The sequence below is a fragment of the Gastrolobium bilobum genome, unplaced genomic scaffold (assembly GCF_033153095.1).
Source record: "Gastrolobium bilobum isolate Gb01-03AN ecotype WA unplaced genomic scaffold, APGP_CSIRO_Gbil_v1 utg37804, whole genome shotgun sequence".
Classification (NCBI taxonomy): domain Eukaryota; kingdom Viridiplantae; phylum Streptophyta; class Magnoliopsida; order Fabales; family Fabaceae; genus Gastrolobium; species Gastrolobium bilobum.
In genome coordinates, this window is record NW_026896549.1 from 68,532 (window position 1) to 84,486 (window position 15,955).

A 15,955-nucleotide genomic window follows, 5' to 3' on the forward strand; every position below is an offset into this window, starting at 1 on the left:
AACATCTCATAAAAGTTTTTACTTTCTATGGTCCATACTAATTGCAAGGCCAGGCTCCACAGCAGCCCAATGGGCTACAAACGCCGCAGGCTCAAGCAATGATGATTAATAAAACTACAAACATATAGTGATACACTGTATGGCGGCTATATCTTGTCCTATGACAATGAGGACAAAGCTATTATTTTTAGAATCTTTGCTTAATAAAATTTTTGGTGCATGGAGGTTCCTAGCATCATATTTGGTCTACAAGCAACTCTGTGGTTGAACTGAACCCAACGCAGCTCCACCGGCATTGTTACACGAAGCTTGGGCAACTTGGTTATTGTAAGTGAGCTTCACATCCTCCATCCTTATCCCGCTGCATGGATACTCAGAACTGCAATCAAATTTCACAGCAACTTGGGTTTGGGATGTTCCGTGAATGTCTTGGTATGCCACATCACTGATTTTGACTCCTGAGGCCTGTTAATTTGTGCAAACAAATAAAAAAATAAATAACAAAATCAGCTCACTTTCATGCTGATGCTAGCGTAATAATTTCTTGAGTAAATATTTTTTTTGGTCTCTGGCAATATCTACGAAATTTTTTTTAGTCACTGGCAATAAAAAAGGATCAAATTGGTTCCTAAAAGTATGTAAAAAGGGTCACATTAGTAACAGAGGAGTTGACATAAGGACTAATGTGGCCATTTTTTTCATAATTTTAGGGACCAATTTGATCCTTTTTTATTGCTAAGGACGAAAAAGTATTTCGTAGATATTGCCAGGAACCAAAAAAGATGTTTACTCTAATTTCTTATTTATTATATTTTTATTTTCATAAAGAAAATCTTACTCTCAGGCCCATTAAAGCCCATGACATTTTAGTGGCATTAGGCATGATTAAGAGTTAGCACTAACCTGACCAGGGCAGTCCTTATTTCCTGGGCAGTAATGTTGGTCAATAACAATGGGGTTTTGGACATTGACCATGATTGCGTCTTGGAAAACGACGTTCCTCACAAATCCGTTGCTGGGTCTCCCCCAAGTCTTTATTCTAACACCGTTCTGAGTCCCCGTGAATGTTACCGTTTTAACTGTCACATTTTGTACTCCAGGTTCGTTCAAATCCTTTCCTAAGCTTCCAATGCTGCAAAATCCAATCAACAATTATTATTATTATTATTAATCCTCTAATAACATGGAACAACATTTTTTAAATTTTCTAATGAAAAGAATAAAAAAAAAGAACCTTATTCCATGGCCAGGTCCACATGCAACGTTTTCAATCCATAAGTTATTAGTGCCGGGGCCGATGGAGACGCAATCATCGCCGGTTCGAATTTTGGAGTTAAGGATGGTGACATCAGAAGACATTTGGACATGTATGCCGTCCGTGTTAGGGCTGTTTCCATCGGCCATGACCTTAACGCCTTGCACTTTCACATTCTGACATCCATATATCACTATGTGGAACATTTGACTATTAATCGAGGTCAACCCACTAATAGCAATGTTGTTAGAGTTTGTGAATTCCAATGTCTGAAACACATCACAAAAGAAAATTACCACCTTTACTCCATGTTTTCCTTAAGATTATAAAATTTTCGAATAATTATTTCACATACGAAGAGCAAAGAGCGTATGATTCATATTATAAAGTGGCATATTATATTGAAGGTGCAAGATAGTTCCTTATGAAGTGGCTAATATAATATGGTTAAGTGAAAGTAACCAAAATTTGTTGGAAGACGATTATCAACACATCCAGGTCGATCCAACCGTAGCAATTTCCAAAATAACTAACCCACAGTTTTTGGATGCACTAACGAGAGAATCTTATAACCTATCATTACCATATATATTATCACTAACTCCCCGCTTCATAATATTTGCTTCAATTAGTATCAACCACAATATTGAGCAGTTGCAAACGTTCCCATGATCTAACCCCACTACTAATCAACTGGGTTAACTCCACCTCCAACTCGAAATTAAAAAATTAAAACTAAGTCAGTGGGGAATAATAATAATAATTGAGTCAATTATAATGTTTAATATGCATGAAATGAAACATACCGTGGCTCCTGAAGGGCAATTACTTTGGCCTGAGTTCTTGCATTCCCATAAGGCGTTGCCTTGGGCATCAAGCACCCCACCGCGAATGGAAACCCCGTCTACATTTTCGAACAACAACCAGTTTCCTGCTTCTGAGATGACGCTGATATCTGAAGGAGCCACTAAGGTTCCATCAATGGCTATGGAGATAGCATTGTTGCTACATTTCCCACTGAAGGTGGCACTTCCCAGCAAGAACCTACCTTGTGGCACGTAAATTGAAGCAGGGTTGGAAGAGGCACAAGCTTTGCCCCAGGCATTAAGGAATGCCGTGGTGGAATCGGTCTTGCCGTCTGGTTTGGCTCCAAAGTCGACTACATTGTACATTGCTGCTTCAGCCATGGCTGAATTCAACCAACAATGTAAGATCACAACAACGATAAGAGAACTAAATTTTGGTGTGGGGTTAGGCATTTTGGAATTTGGTCAAATATATCGATGGTGTTTGGGAGAGAGAGTAAAAGAAGTTGGAAGATGGAGTGGTACAAGTGCTGAATAAGGTTGTGGGGTTTGGAAGTTAGAGCGGTTTGTGAGTGTATTTATAGCTGAGGATTTGGGAGCAGTGCACTGTGTAGGTTAGATTCCTTTACTGTTCCCTTTTATTTTTTATATTTTACAAGAATGTTAAGTTTCATGTCATTGTCAATTATGATAGTACTATGTTATCCGATGTAATAAAATAATTTAACGTATAAAAGAAGGGAAATTATACTGCGGTAAAATCATAAGGGTTGGTTTAGTAGGGGTTTGAATAATTTTTATTATTAGGTTATGTATTTAATTTTTACTTATATCCGAAAACAAGATTGATCACTTACTATACTTACATAAAATAATGTGCTTCTACTTACCAAAAAAAATAAAAAAATAATGTGCTTCTCTTTAAAAAAAAAACCAAATTTGATGAATATTTTATTTATCTTATAACAAAATAATTTCTCTCCTATTACGCAAAAGAAAAACTCATAAAGAAACGAAGGCAAAGTAAAAGTCGCGCCGAATATTAGAGTTAGATAAGAGACCTTTGCGTGCACCCTTTAATTATCTATTCGCTCTCCTTTCACTGGTTTTCGATTCGTTAATTATTATTTGTATTTTCTTATCAATTTAATTTATGGAAAGTATTTTTAATATTTCCGTTCCTTCCTTACATGTCATACACACACAAAATATATATATATATATATATATATATATATATATATATATATAATGATTTGTAAAGTGACTGTATAATAGATTTGGTGCGATCAAAACTTTATAATTATTTATTCTCAAAAATACATAGTTATTATGTTAAAGTTATTTTTTTTTCCTTTCTTCAGAAGTATAAGTATATATTTTCGAGAATACATAATTATAATATTAAAGTCATTTTTTTTTCTCTTTTCTGAAAAACTTTTCAAATATTGTCGGGTAACATAGAGAGAGAAAAAAACTTTACAATTATAAAACTATGTATTCTCGAAAATGCATGCATATAGTTATAATTCCAAAGAGAGAGACAAAAAAAAATAACTTTAACATTATAAAACTATCTATTCCCAAAAATACATAGTTTTTTTACCACACCAAACCTTATATATATATATATATGTATGTATGTATGTATGTATGTATGTATTTTCAGGAATACATGGTTATAAATTTTTGATCGCACCAAATCTTATATAGAATCACTTTACAAATCATTTTACCTTATATACACACATAGGCATACAACAATGATTAGGTGTTATAGAACCAAAAATAGATTAAGTAACGTGATTAATTTCATCATATAAATCTATAGTGCCATTACTTTTTATTTAGGCATATGCATAGATTTAATCAAGTATAGCTTTATAACATAGGATCATAGGTTTACCAAAAGGAAGACCTGTATTTTATTTAAGAAGAGGAAAATAAAAAAAAAGTTCAAAAAATAGGAAGTACAAATTAAATGGGTTTTACCGCTTAGAGCAAATATAAACAGTTATTGACTTTATTTTGTTAATAATTGCTGAGGAGTAAAGAGAGCAAAACGGTTGGGAGAGAAGACAATGAAGAGCGAGCGTGGTGCATATCATGCTATAGATAGTGATGTGCCGGCATAGGGTAATTAGATGGGAAAAATGGAAATCTAAGAGAAACCATAGGGTACCCTCCTAAATAATATTGCTCGGACAACAAATTGCATATATGGACATGGTGGCTTGAAAATTGAATAAGGATAAATTCAAAATAATTTTTTGAAATATAAATTAACATTTATTTGATTAGTTTCATTCCGGCAAGACAATAACGTGGCATGAAATCATAACATGAGAACATGGCGCCTGCTTATGAAAAAAAGGGCTTAAATCACGCCAGGTTTCATGTATTATAACACATTATCATTTCAAGCTTAGTTTCATGAAACGTTCGGGGTTTGGTTAGTGCAATCACGCCACCATTTCGTACTCATTTTCCGGAGCCAATGTAGTGTATATACCCCGTTAATTCAATATATTTGAACGACTTATAAGCTTCTGTTTGGCGCACACACTGTATACTTCAAGGAGTGATGAACAGTTGAAAATTTATTTTTTGCATGTAACTTGCATAAAACTCTAACAAAATTCACACATCATCAAAATCACGTAGCCTATGAAACAATAATAAAGATTTGGGTCATACGTACAATCACTGGATTCTGCATGTTTTGTTTGAGATTTGGCGCGCGATTAACTCGCTAGGATTCATGAACTTTGTCCATTGAAAATAATAACTTACGGACGGTGTGCAAGATCTACAGGTGCGTGCCATACCCCTCCAGAGTGTGGGTTCAAACTCTGCTGGCCGATGTGAGGATTTTGTTGGTGGGTGATATGTAATCCCTCCCAAAAATTCTCAGAGAGGTTGGGGAGTCTTCCCTGACCGTAGTGAGAAACTGGTGCCTAACCCAACTTAAACTTTTTGATCTCCAAAAAAAAAAGATCTACATGCGCATGATATTCATACATTATCCGTCATGGATAGAGATATAAGATATTCAAGTACAATGTACATAAAATAATCACATCGCACTTCAAGTTACTTAAATAAATAAAAGCAAACACTATATCAGATAAGGGACGGACAGATCCCTTATTTTTATTTTTATTTTTTAGTGTTTATGTACTTTTCATTTTAAAAAATAACTATTTTAAATCACAAAAACTACTTATGGCATTCACTCGTAGTTTTCAAAGTGGAAACATCTATTCAAAGAAAATTTACGGCGATGATTTAGAGTCTGTTTGATTGTGTTCTAGTTTTTTTGTTCTTAAAACTGTTTTGTAAAATAGTTATGGAAACAGTTGTTTTCTATATTTTTTAATTTTTGAAAGTTAAAAACCAAAACAGAAAACAAAAACAACTCAGACATGTTCTCTAAATTTGATTCTAAAAACAAAAAAAATAGTTATAGTTTTCAAAACATTTTTTACAAAACAGGCCTTACCAAACGAGTTTTTTTGTTTTTTTGTTCTGAAAACTAAAAAACTGTTTTTAAAAATAACAATCAAACAGAGCCTTAGTTTTTGTGTTTAAATTGAGATGAGACTATTTACCTTCTATTTTCATATGATAATGATGAGAGCATTTTTTTTTTAAAAAAAAATTGAATGAAAAATCAACAATTTCATCATTTCAAGAAGGCATTCAAGTTTTCTGGTTTTTTTTTTATATTAGTCAATTTTGATACTAATAGTAATGTCATCGATATTTGCTAAAGCATATGGAGATGCCAACATTTGCTTCATATTATTAATTACCCACCGGAATTTCCAACAAGAAGGACAAGAGTTCCAAGAAATTATCATGGTTGTGGCATTGGTCAAGGTGTCGGTGTACAAAATTCTATATTCAACTAGGTCATCTTTTGAGGGGGAAATTACAATCAACACTTGAAACTAAGATAGGAAAGTGGCAGTGTTATTTACTCTTCTAAATTGAAACCGACGTTGTCGATCCTGTACTTAGGGTTTGTTTGGATGAGTTTTTTTTTTTCAGTCAAAAGTTATTTTTTTTTCCAAAAAAAAGCACTTTTATTTTAAAGTGCATTTGGATGCTGCTTCTAAAAAAACAAAAGCCATAAAAAAAAGCCAAAAACTTACTTTTTTCAGAAGCTAAATTTTAGCTTATAAAAAAAATAAAAGTCAAAAGCTAATTTTTTTTCAAAAAATAAATATTTTTTAAAAAATCTAAATAGTTTTAACTTTTATAAAAAATAATTTTAAAATAAGCAGAGCATAAAAGTAACTTTTTTTAAAATGCAATCCAAACACACTCTTAGAGTAAGTACCCAATGTAATGTGTTGTCATAAAGTGAACTATGTCTTCGAGTGATTGGTGAATGTTGTCTGATAAGTGTTAAAGACACTATGTTTCTAGGATCAAAGATATGTTAAATAATATTAAAAATGGTCGAGAACATAGTGTAAATTAATTAAATGCAAAAGAATTAGAGTTTTAATATTCGAATATGATTCTGACTTCTTTTGTGTTATTTTCAAATTTAATATGATAAATTATAATTATGAAGAATTATTGAAGTTGGAAGATATGAAATTCAAGAAAGACCAAGAAGAAGAAAAGTTTCAAGCGTAGTCCAAATTAAAAGCCCATGGACCTTCACTTATAAAAGACACACTTTAGGGTTTTCTATTCATTCTTAGACGAAAGAGCTCATGATGGCTGCAGCTTAGGAGAGGAAAAAGCTCTGTTCCGGACCTGAGGAGCGGAGAAACAGTCAAAGCTTCACCATGGAGACTGAATTTTATGTTTCTTTTATGAATTTTAGTTTCTTGAATATGTTAGGCTAGTTCTTTTTATGTAGTTAAGGCAAGATGGAACCAATGGATTCCTGAACGCTGTTTAATCCTTCTTGTAATTATTTTTCATGTTTCAACTATGCAATTAATCTGTTTTAAATTCATAATCTCGTTTATGATCTGGCCGATCTTGAATGCAGTGACGAACCTAGGAAAAATTCTTTATGTCCGCACATTTAGTGGTGGGGGTTTGGGGGTAGCGTCTTCATCTATTTTTTTGTAAAGACAGTTTAGATTAACGCTTTATATACAAGGTTATGAAGTCGCTCATAATCTAGTTGCTTCTAAAGAAGCTGCAGGCAATAGTTTGACCAATCATTCCCCCATAAATCTTACCAATCTTCCAAAACAAATATTAGAATATACTCCAGTACATCCATACATCATCATTCTATTTTATAATGGTGAATAAAAAAGTTAACACTACCTGTACAGAGGGCAAGCGAAATCACAGGCCTCGTCTTTAGAGATTAACTTATTTGAGAATGTCAGACCTGCAATCAATCCTCTCTTTTTAGAAAAATGAAAAAGGAAACAAAGGATGAAGAGAGCATGAGAATGAGTACGTGACAGGAGAGGAAGAATAAGTTTTCTCTCTAATCAATTTGCATTGCTACGTTGTTTTAATCATCTCTGTAAGTTGCTACATTGCTAACTAATATAAGAGTAAATACTATCTTTGGTCCCTAACAAAAAATTCGGTTCCCACTTTAGTCCCTTACAAAAAAAAAAATTAGTGACCTGGTCCCTATGAAATTCAAAGTGGACACATTTTAGTCCTTTTGAGCAACTAATGTGGGTCTTTTTTGAATTTGTGAGGGATCACGATTTTAACTAAATTGATCCACTTTTAATTTCTTAGAAACCTCAAGACTAATTTGTTTTATAAGGGACTAAAGTGGGGACCGTGTTTTTTATTGAGGACTTAAAATGATATTTACTCTTAATATAAATATTAAACCAAGAGACAAATAAGAACCTACAAGAAAGAAAAGAAAAGAAAAAACTAAAATCTTATGTCCGCACTGGCGGACATGTGCAACCACCTAGGTCCGCCTCTGCTTGAATGGGCATTAGAATCTTGCATGTCAATAGGAATATTGCTTTCTTGATTTCGTTTGATTAATTGTTAGAGTTTGTATGTTCTAAGAATAGTCTTATAAATTCTATGACGCATAATTCTTGACCTTAAAGCTTGTTTTAGAAAAAGGAAGAGCTTTGGAATAGAGTAAAGAAATATAATCACCAAGGGATTGGAGATTCAGTTAAATTAGAAAGGATTATCATTAATTGATCTTGAATGTTAATTGCATGAAAGATTAGACTTGTTGGGAAAATATTGGGGAAGTCGAATCCCTAGCTACGCTCGTCTTTAATTGAATTTAACTCGTTCTTAGTTATTAAACTTGAAAACTATTTTTTTTTTAAACTTTTTTTTTAATTCAAAATTATATTCTCCAAAACTTACAAGATTGATCGAACTTTAATTATATAAATAAGTCATTGCTTGATAAATCAATACTCGTGGGAACGACAACCCTACTTTTTACCACTTTATCACTTATATGATCGGTGCACTTGCCGAAGCCGCAACATTGTCCTAAACTACATTATAATATTTCCATTGTTGATGACAACAAGTTCTCCGACTTTACACGTTGTCAAAATCCTCTGATCACAGATATACAACTTGACAAAAATAACACTAGCAGAGTTGAACTTGTTTTTTGAATTGGTATTGAAAAATCAACCAAGTTATAAGTACAAAAATAAATCTATATTTCTTTATCATGTACTCGAATTGTATTAAATGCACAAACTTCTGTTATTGCCAATGTAGTTAAAAACATGGCCTATGCCTCTGCAGATGTTGCCTGGAGCTTAGCTTGGGGACCCAGCCAGATGATCACCTGTTTTCCAAAGCATGTAATAATGGAGTTTGTGTTTGAGGATCCTAATTGAAAAGATTAAAAGTTGACTACTATGGGATATTGATAGATATCGTTCAAATGGAGTTCTTTGGGCAGAGTGACACAAATTTAACCCTGCTTAAATGCAAAAGGTTTGATCCTAGCCTACAGGGAAGACAAAAGGATAAGTATGACAATGTTGAAATAAAGCAATCTAGGAGATACAAAAGGTATGACCCCACTTATACTTGCTCAACAAGCCTAACAAGTGTATTATACATTTTATCCTGGATCCCAACAAGGATGGCTTGGGATAGTAAAAACCAAAGTTTGCAACATTATACCAATCACAAGAGTTACAGAAATTGATAACATTGATGAACCTTACCAAGATGATGCCATTGTGGACATACTTGTACACATTGCCGATAATGACATCCATCGAAATCTTATTGACACTATAACTAAATTAGAGACAATCCCCCAACAAGGTATTGACAATAACAAAATGGACGGTGAGTAACAACAAATTTTGTCATCGTCTAAGCCAAAACATGATGATTTTGAAACTAAGGAGAAGACTAAAGAAGAAGACATAGTACCAAATAAATGTTGAATCAAAATGAAGACGTTGTCATTTCCCTTATTATAAAATAGTGTATCAAGATGTAAATGTTTATGGTTTTATTTCATGTAACATGCTCCTTTTGTTGTCTTAGTTGTAAGTTATTGATAGATCAGATGTCTTAATTCATGTATTGAGTCATTTTGTTGACATTATGTAAGGTTTGGCATATTTTTTATTATGAATTTTTCTACATGACATGATATTATAAGTGCATTTGGTGGAGATTGTCGTTGATTCCCATGTTATTCTTTATGTTGTGAAACTAACTATTTGATGGTCTATATTGTTTTCATATTATATAGATGGCTTCATCTGATCTTACCCATGGACGGGCTAAAGGTAGAGATAGATCATCCTTCGGGAGTAGGGGTAGGTCCTTTGCAAAGTAGTTTGGACGATTGTCAGTCAGAGGATGAGGACTTGACATACCTTTATCCTTTTCACAATAGCTGGATTTATCTCCATATGCACAAGCATCACTAGCTCCATTACTTACCACACCAGAGCCAGTGGTAGCTTCCACTGAAAAAACGCATGAGGTTGTTATTTCACTAACCATACACCATTGTTATTATAGCATTTAATTATTTGTGTTTTTCATATATTTATAATATTAAAATTTTACTCATTTTATGTATATATGTTCTAGCTCCGTCCCCTAATCCCGACAAGAACTAGGGCACGATTATTATCCACCAAAAAGGGCGAACTAGCTATTTTGGAAAGAGGAAATGTCCAAAAAATGTAAGAACATAATATAAAATGATTCTGAGCAAGCTTCAAACAGAACACACAAACAAGATGTCTTTTTCCTGCACATTTTTTTTTAATTACGTCATGGGCGAGCATGAAGTAGTGGTAAAATTGCTTCTTGGTGATAACGGGTTCTAATCTCGAAATATGTATAGACACACAAATACAACTAAACACCTAACTAATAAAAGGATAGAAACAAAAACAGAAGTTATTTTTATATATAATTCAAATATCCTTATATTTAGTACTCCCCTCAAGTTGGAGTATAGAGGTAACAAATGCCAAACTTATAAACTAGAAAAATCAAATTTTTTCTTACCCAATACTTTACCAAAAAAGTACCCACAAATTAACATGGCTAAAAAGACAACTCACAGATGTCAAAGATGTTGAAGAGACAAACGTTACTGGAATATTATCTCGATAAAGAATGACCATTAGCCGAAAGAGCTGGTTGAAATATTACTTGACCAAATAAGAAGACTTTGTTGGAATAACATCTGCTGAAAATCTTTCGCCGGAATAACCATTAGTGAAAATGTCTCGGCAAGTAAATATATGCAAAAAGAACTAAAATTTCTCCTCCAAATTCATCAAGAACAACATTTGGAAGCTTATTAAATAGGCAACAATAGGTACAAATGGACTTTGTATAAAAGAATCGCTATAAAAGAAATGAGATGTTAGGAAAGTATAACATAGAGCTCCTGTAAGAACCCGCACCGTTAATTAAGGAACTTAATTAATTAAATATGAGAATTAGGAAATAATTTCATAATTGACCCTAATAATTATTATGAGGCTTTAATAATTATAGTAAGTGAGTAATAATGTTGAAAGTCGTTTTTCTGATGAAAAACGCAGATACCGATTTCGCTAGTCGGTATAAATGCATACCGAAAAAACATCCCGGAAAATTATAATAAGTGCATGATAATTCCTAGAATAATATATAGGACTTGTAAAACGAGGTTCAAGTTAAAATAATGTGAACTGGTGCTAGAAACTGATACTGGCTATGAAAAACGTGTACCAGAAAGGTGCTGCAAAAAATATAAGAAAAATATGATAATTCTTGTAAAATTGAGTAGGTTAGGAATCTCAAATTTGAGATTAAAACGATATGCGTAGCTATTTTCGTTAATACTGTGTGTTTTAACTTAAGTGGGCCTATATAAGCTAGTGACACAATGCCCTAGGTCAGAATGCTTATTCCCTTACGTGAGTTTTGGACCCCTTTGCCTGATGACCAGTTCTTCCCTTGCCACCTTCACTCTCCGTAGCAAAAGCTCCAAGAAACCATTTTTCCTCCTCTTCCTTCACCTAAACACTCTAGCTTGTGGGAGTTGGTCTTGTGAGGGTGTGGTGTGTCACATTTCTGAGATTGTAGCCTTTGTGGTGAGGTGGAGTTGCTGAATTTGGTGCTGCCCTCTTGGGTTTGGGCTTGTGTGACCTTGTTCTTGGCTTCTTGAGCTTCAAAAAGCCATCTTTTGCCTAAAGGGCCAAGCTTGTTGACCAAATTCGTGGTTCCTTAAAGTCAGTACCTTGGAGCTGTGTTGGAGGCTCCAAGTCAGTGCCATTTTCGAAGTTTTGAAGCCTTGGAGGTATACATGTTCACCTCTCTGTCATTTTGATGATTTAAGCTTGTTTAAGCAATTAAAAATCGTAACTTGAACCATTTGATAAAATGAATGTGTTTCTGAGTCCCTAACATGCATATGAATATCTGTTTTTGGAGTTCTTGGACTCCAGATCGAGTTTGGATCATTGGAGGTCAATTATAACTTTAAAACTCAGTTTTCTGCATTCTGTCGAAGAAGTATTCGAATACTTTTCGGGCGGTATTCGAATACTTCCTAGAAAAATGCAGTAATCGAATACTTCGCGAGACAGTAGTGACCTAGTTTAGTAAAATTGCGATATCGCGAGCTTCAGAGCTCTAAATTGAGTGAGGTTTGGACCTATATGAAGATAACACATAGGGATACAACCCTGTAAATTTTCAGATCCATTGGATAATTGGATTTCTCTCAGTGTATGTTTGAAGTCGAGACCCTATTGCTGGAAATTCAGCTTGTTGTAGGAACTTTGCAAAAATCATAACCGGATTTATACAACTCCGATTTAGACATAAAATATGTCGTTGGAAAGCTTGAGATGTCTAGTTTAACATATTAAAATATTAGAGTTTTTGGTAAAGAGTTGCAACTGTATTTTTAAGCTGGTAGTCGAATACTCCTTGTAGTAGTATTGGAATACTTTTCTAGGAAGAAAAGTATTCAGATACCTTTGAAGAAGTATTCGAATACTGAAAAGTATTCGAATACAATGAGGTTTGATTTTTGGATACTGTGGTATTCTGATACTGGGGAAAAAGTATTCGGATACTTGGTAGTATTCGAATTCTTAAATGAAAGTAATCGAATACTTTCTGGAGAGTTGGAGTATTCGAATACTACTCGTGGAGTATTCGAATACTTCCTGCAGAAACAACATGTAATGAGTTAAAACGAGTAAGGAAGACTTAATCACTTAATGTAATCTGAGCTATGATTATTGATGATTATTTATGGTATGAACAGATTGTGATTGTGCTGTTTGTGGGCCTTGAGCTTGTGTGGACTCTTGGTTTGGATAGCTAGCTTACAAGGTAAGCTTTCGTGTCCTCGGGTTAGCCATTGTCTGTTCCACCATACTCCATGGGGGGATGGTTTATAAGCATGATGTGTTTTCATGTATTGTTTTGCTGAGATGCTAATGAACTGTTAAGTGCAAATGTTATATGATATGTATGTGGTGTTCCGTCTAAACAGGATGCCATGGGGTATTCCTGTGGGCGGGTACAACATGGGCTGGCATTTATGTGGGTAATAGACGTATTCCTGCATTTCTCTGATCAGTAGAATTGTTATAACACACATGACATGAATATCTGTTGTATTGCACTGATTTTGGAACTGATGTTGAAATACTGCTTTTAGAACTTATATTGCACATGTAAGAGAGCTTGGGGTGGAAGATCCTTGAGGACCCCTTGTCTTACTGAGATTTCTTGTTTAGAGATCTCACCCTACGTTTGGGGAATGCTTATTTCAGGTTCAGGTAGTATGGGGATTGATGCCTCTGGCGGCAGGAGGCCAGAGCTTAGTTGATGATTATTGCTGTTATATTTATGCTGGCATGACTGGATTGGATGTTGTTTATGTTTTCTGTCATTTATGGTTATTGAGTTGAGACTTATGTTGGGCTTTGTTGCCTTATTTGGGTGAGCATGAGAGTTGTCCATGCCACTATTTTGTTAGCACTTTTAGCTTGAGTTGTATAAACGACTAGTTGGTCCGGTCTACGAGCTGTAGTTCCGTGACTAGAGACATATATCTGTAAGTTCTATTAATGAGGTATTTCAGTTAGCTGTCTTTTGCAGTTTACATACAGGCATGTTTTATTTAAATGATTAATTAAGCAAGTTGGTAATGATAAGGACGTCATAAATGAAAAGAAAAGATATTCTGCATTTTTAATTAAGTGTAGCTTAATACGATGATATGATAACATTACCAGATATATACGGGGTGTTACAACTCCCAACTTTAGGGAACTCAACAAAAGAAAAGAAACAAATAGGTCACAGAGGATGGTACCGCTTTGATACCATATTGAAAATTCTATGGAATCAAAGTTAATTTCGTTATTAGAGAGACGTCGATGTATACATGCACAAATATAACTAAACAACTATAACAAACAAAAGGATAAAAACAGAAGCATAAACTGTTTACATAATTCATTAACCTTATCCTTATCGCTAGTAGTAGTAAAACCTTGCTTCATTTTGTTTTTAAGATATTTAAACCGCTTCCAAAGATGGCATGTGGGGATCGAACGAGACCTTTTCCTTTTCACTTACTCAGCTCCCTTGCTACTAACTGAACTATTACCATTTAGTTAACCTTGCTTCATTTTGAATTAATTTGTTACAAACTTGGGAGAAATAGGAAGGTTCAGCTAGCCTATAATTCTTCAGAGAACAATGGCAAGACAGATGAAATATTTTTTTATTGACCTTTGGTGAAGAAAATCTGCATCATAGGAAACTTAATGCATATGAAGTTGCTCTCGGTGGAAGACTCAACAATATCAATCAATATTGGGGATTTGAAACTTTTTGAAAGGATGAAATTGGGCGATACTGTCTCTATTCATTCTATAGAAGAAAGAGCCTCTGACGTCCACATTAGTTCAAATGTATCTTTCTTTGGCTGGATGGGAAATCTGCTTCTGATGTTATCAATAGTATTATATTTTACTTCTTTGATTGATTTGTTTTTCTTATGATGATCAATCTTTTTCTAGTAAAATCTTAAATGATCCTTTGTTTGTGGTGATTATATCATTGTTGTTACAGATGTACAAGCCAAGTTGGAAAAGTTCAAATAATATGGTATATAGAAATAGGGAAAAAAAATGTTATGCAACAGGACAACACTTTCTATTCCTGCATATCCTGGGACATTGACCAAACTAACACCCTTTAATAAAAATTTACCAGATTTCCACTCCAGGAAATTTTTTTGCCAAAATACCACGTCACAATACCGCTGATCTGACAAGCGAGAATGGACTGAACATGTGGCAGCGTCTGAATGGTCCACCATTCTAGTTGAGCAGCCCAACGAGAATGACAGAATGCTGACACGTGACAAAAGTACATGCATTTTGTACTTTTGCAAAGAATGCTTGTACTTTTGCCACGTGTCAGCATTATGTCATTTTCGCTGGGCTGCTCAGCTAGAACGGTGGATCATTCAGACGCTGCCACATGTCGAGTCCATTCTCGCTTGTCAGATCAGCGGTATTGTGACGTGGCATGTTGACAAAAAAATTTCCTGACATGGCAATTCGGTAAAATTTTACCTAAAAGGTGACAATATGGTCATTGTCCTGCATATCCTTTGAAATGTGTGTAGTTTTTTTTAAAAAAAAAAAGTAATGGGCTCCACTAGTTGCTGTATTATAAAACCCATAAAAATAATACATGACAAGGAAGATATTAAAATTGTTTGTACATAAAGGTGAAAAATGACAGTTGCCTGTGTTTGTATTGGACTACTGGCTGGTTTTTTGGGCCAATATTTTATATTATTTGGGAAGTTAGGTGTTTTTCTTCTTCTTTTTTCTCCCTAGTCATGTACACGGTACATGTGGAGAAGGGGCATATTCACTTAAGGCATATCATGTACACCTAAATCAGTATATATTATGTTAATACTTTCTTTTTTAAAAAGTCTTAATTATAATATATTCACCACATCATGTAACCTATTAATTTTGGATATAATTTATTGTCCAAACATAATGAGATCAATTTATCATTTTAGCAACAGTGAATGAGTATTCTCATGCCGGGTTAAGGAGTTAAAATATAACCTGGTAAAAAAATAAGAATTAAAATATAAAAATTAAGAAATAAGTAGAAACACTTGTTAATTAATTGTACCCATTTAGTGTAAACTTGTATTGAATTTTAAGCTTTAAATGATTTTTTTTAAAAAGAAATTACATTTCACTTTCTTAATTTTATTTTTTTAAAAATAAGCCCTTATAATTTTTTTCTTGTGTCACTTAAAGATTGTTAGAAAAAACGGACCGGTTCACCTGAAAACCGGACCCCGTTTGATATCAAATCGGCATTGATTTTTTAATTAAGCCAATTCTTGGTCAGATTC

The 15,955-nt window shown here is 33.8% G+C and overlaps 1 protein-coding gene across 1 annotated transcript; it reads right to left on the minus strand.

Annotated features, from left to right (window-relative positions):
* Positions 1 to 246: 246 nt before the first annotated feature.
* Positions 247 to 2,514, minus strand: LOC133300470 (polygalacturonase-like). The gene is made up of 4 exons (XM_061500026.1): positions 2,062 to 2,514; positions 1,235 to 1,524; positions 904 to 1,132; positions 247 to 465 (listed from the first exon to the last, which is right to left on the minus strand). The coding sequence occupies exons 1-4, from the start codon at positions 2,512 to 2,514 to the stop codon at positions 247 to 249; spliced, it is 1,191 nt and encodes a 396-aa protein (XP_061356010.1).
* Between the last annotated feature and the right edge of the window lie 13,441 nt (positions 2,515 to 15,955).

Coding starts and splice junctions, on each gene's coding strand:
- LOC133300470 (XM_061500026.1), bottom strand. CDS start 2,514: ATGCCTAACCCCACACCAAAATTTAGTTCTCTTATCGTTGTTGTGATC. Junction 1,525..2,061: donor ATTGCCCTTCAGGAGCCACG/GTATGTTTCATT, acceptor GATGTGTTTCAG/ACATTGGAATTCACAAACTC. Junction 1,133..1,234: donor GGACCTGGCCATGGAATAAG/GTTCTTTTTTTT, acceptor TGGATTTTGCAG/CATTGGAAGCTTAGGAAAGG.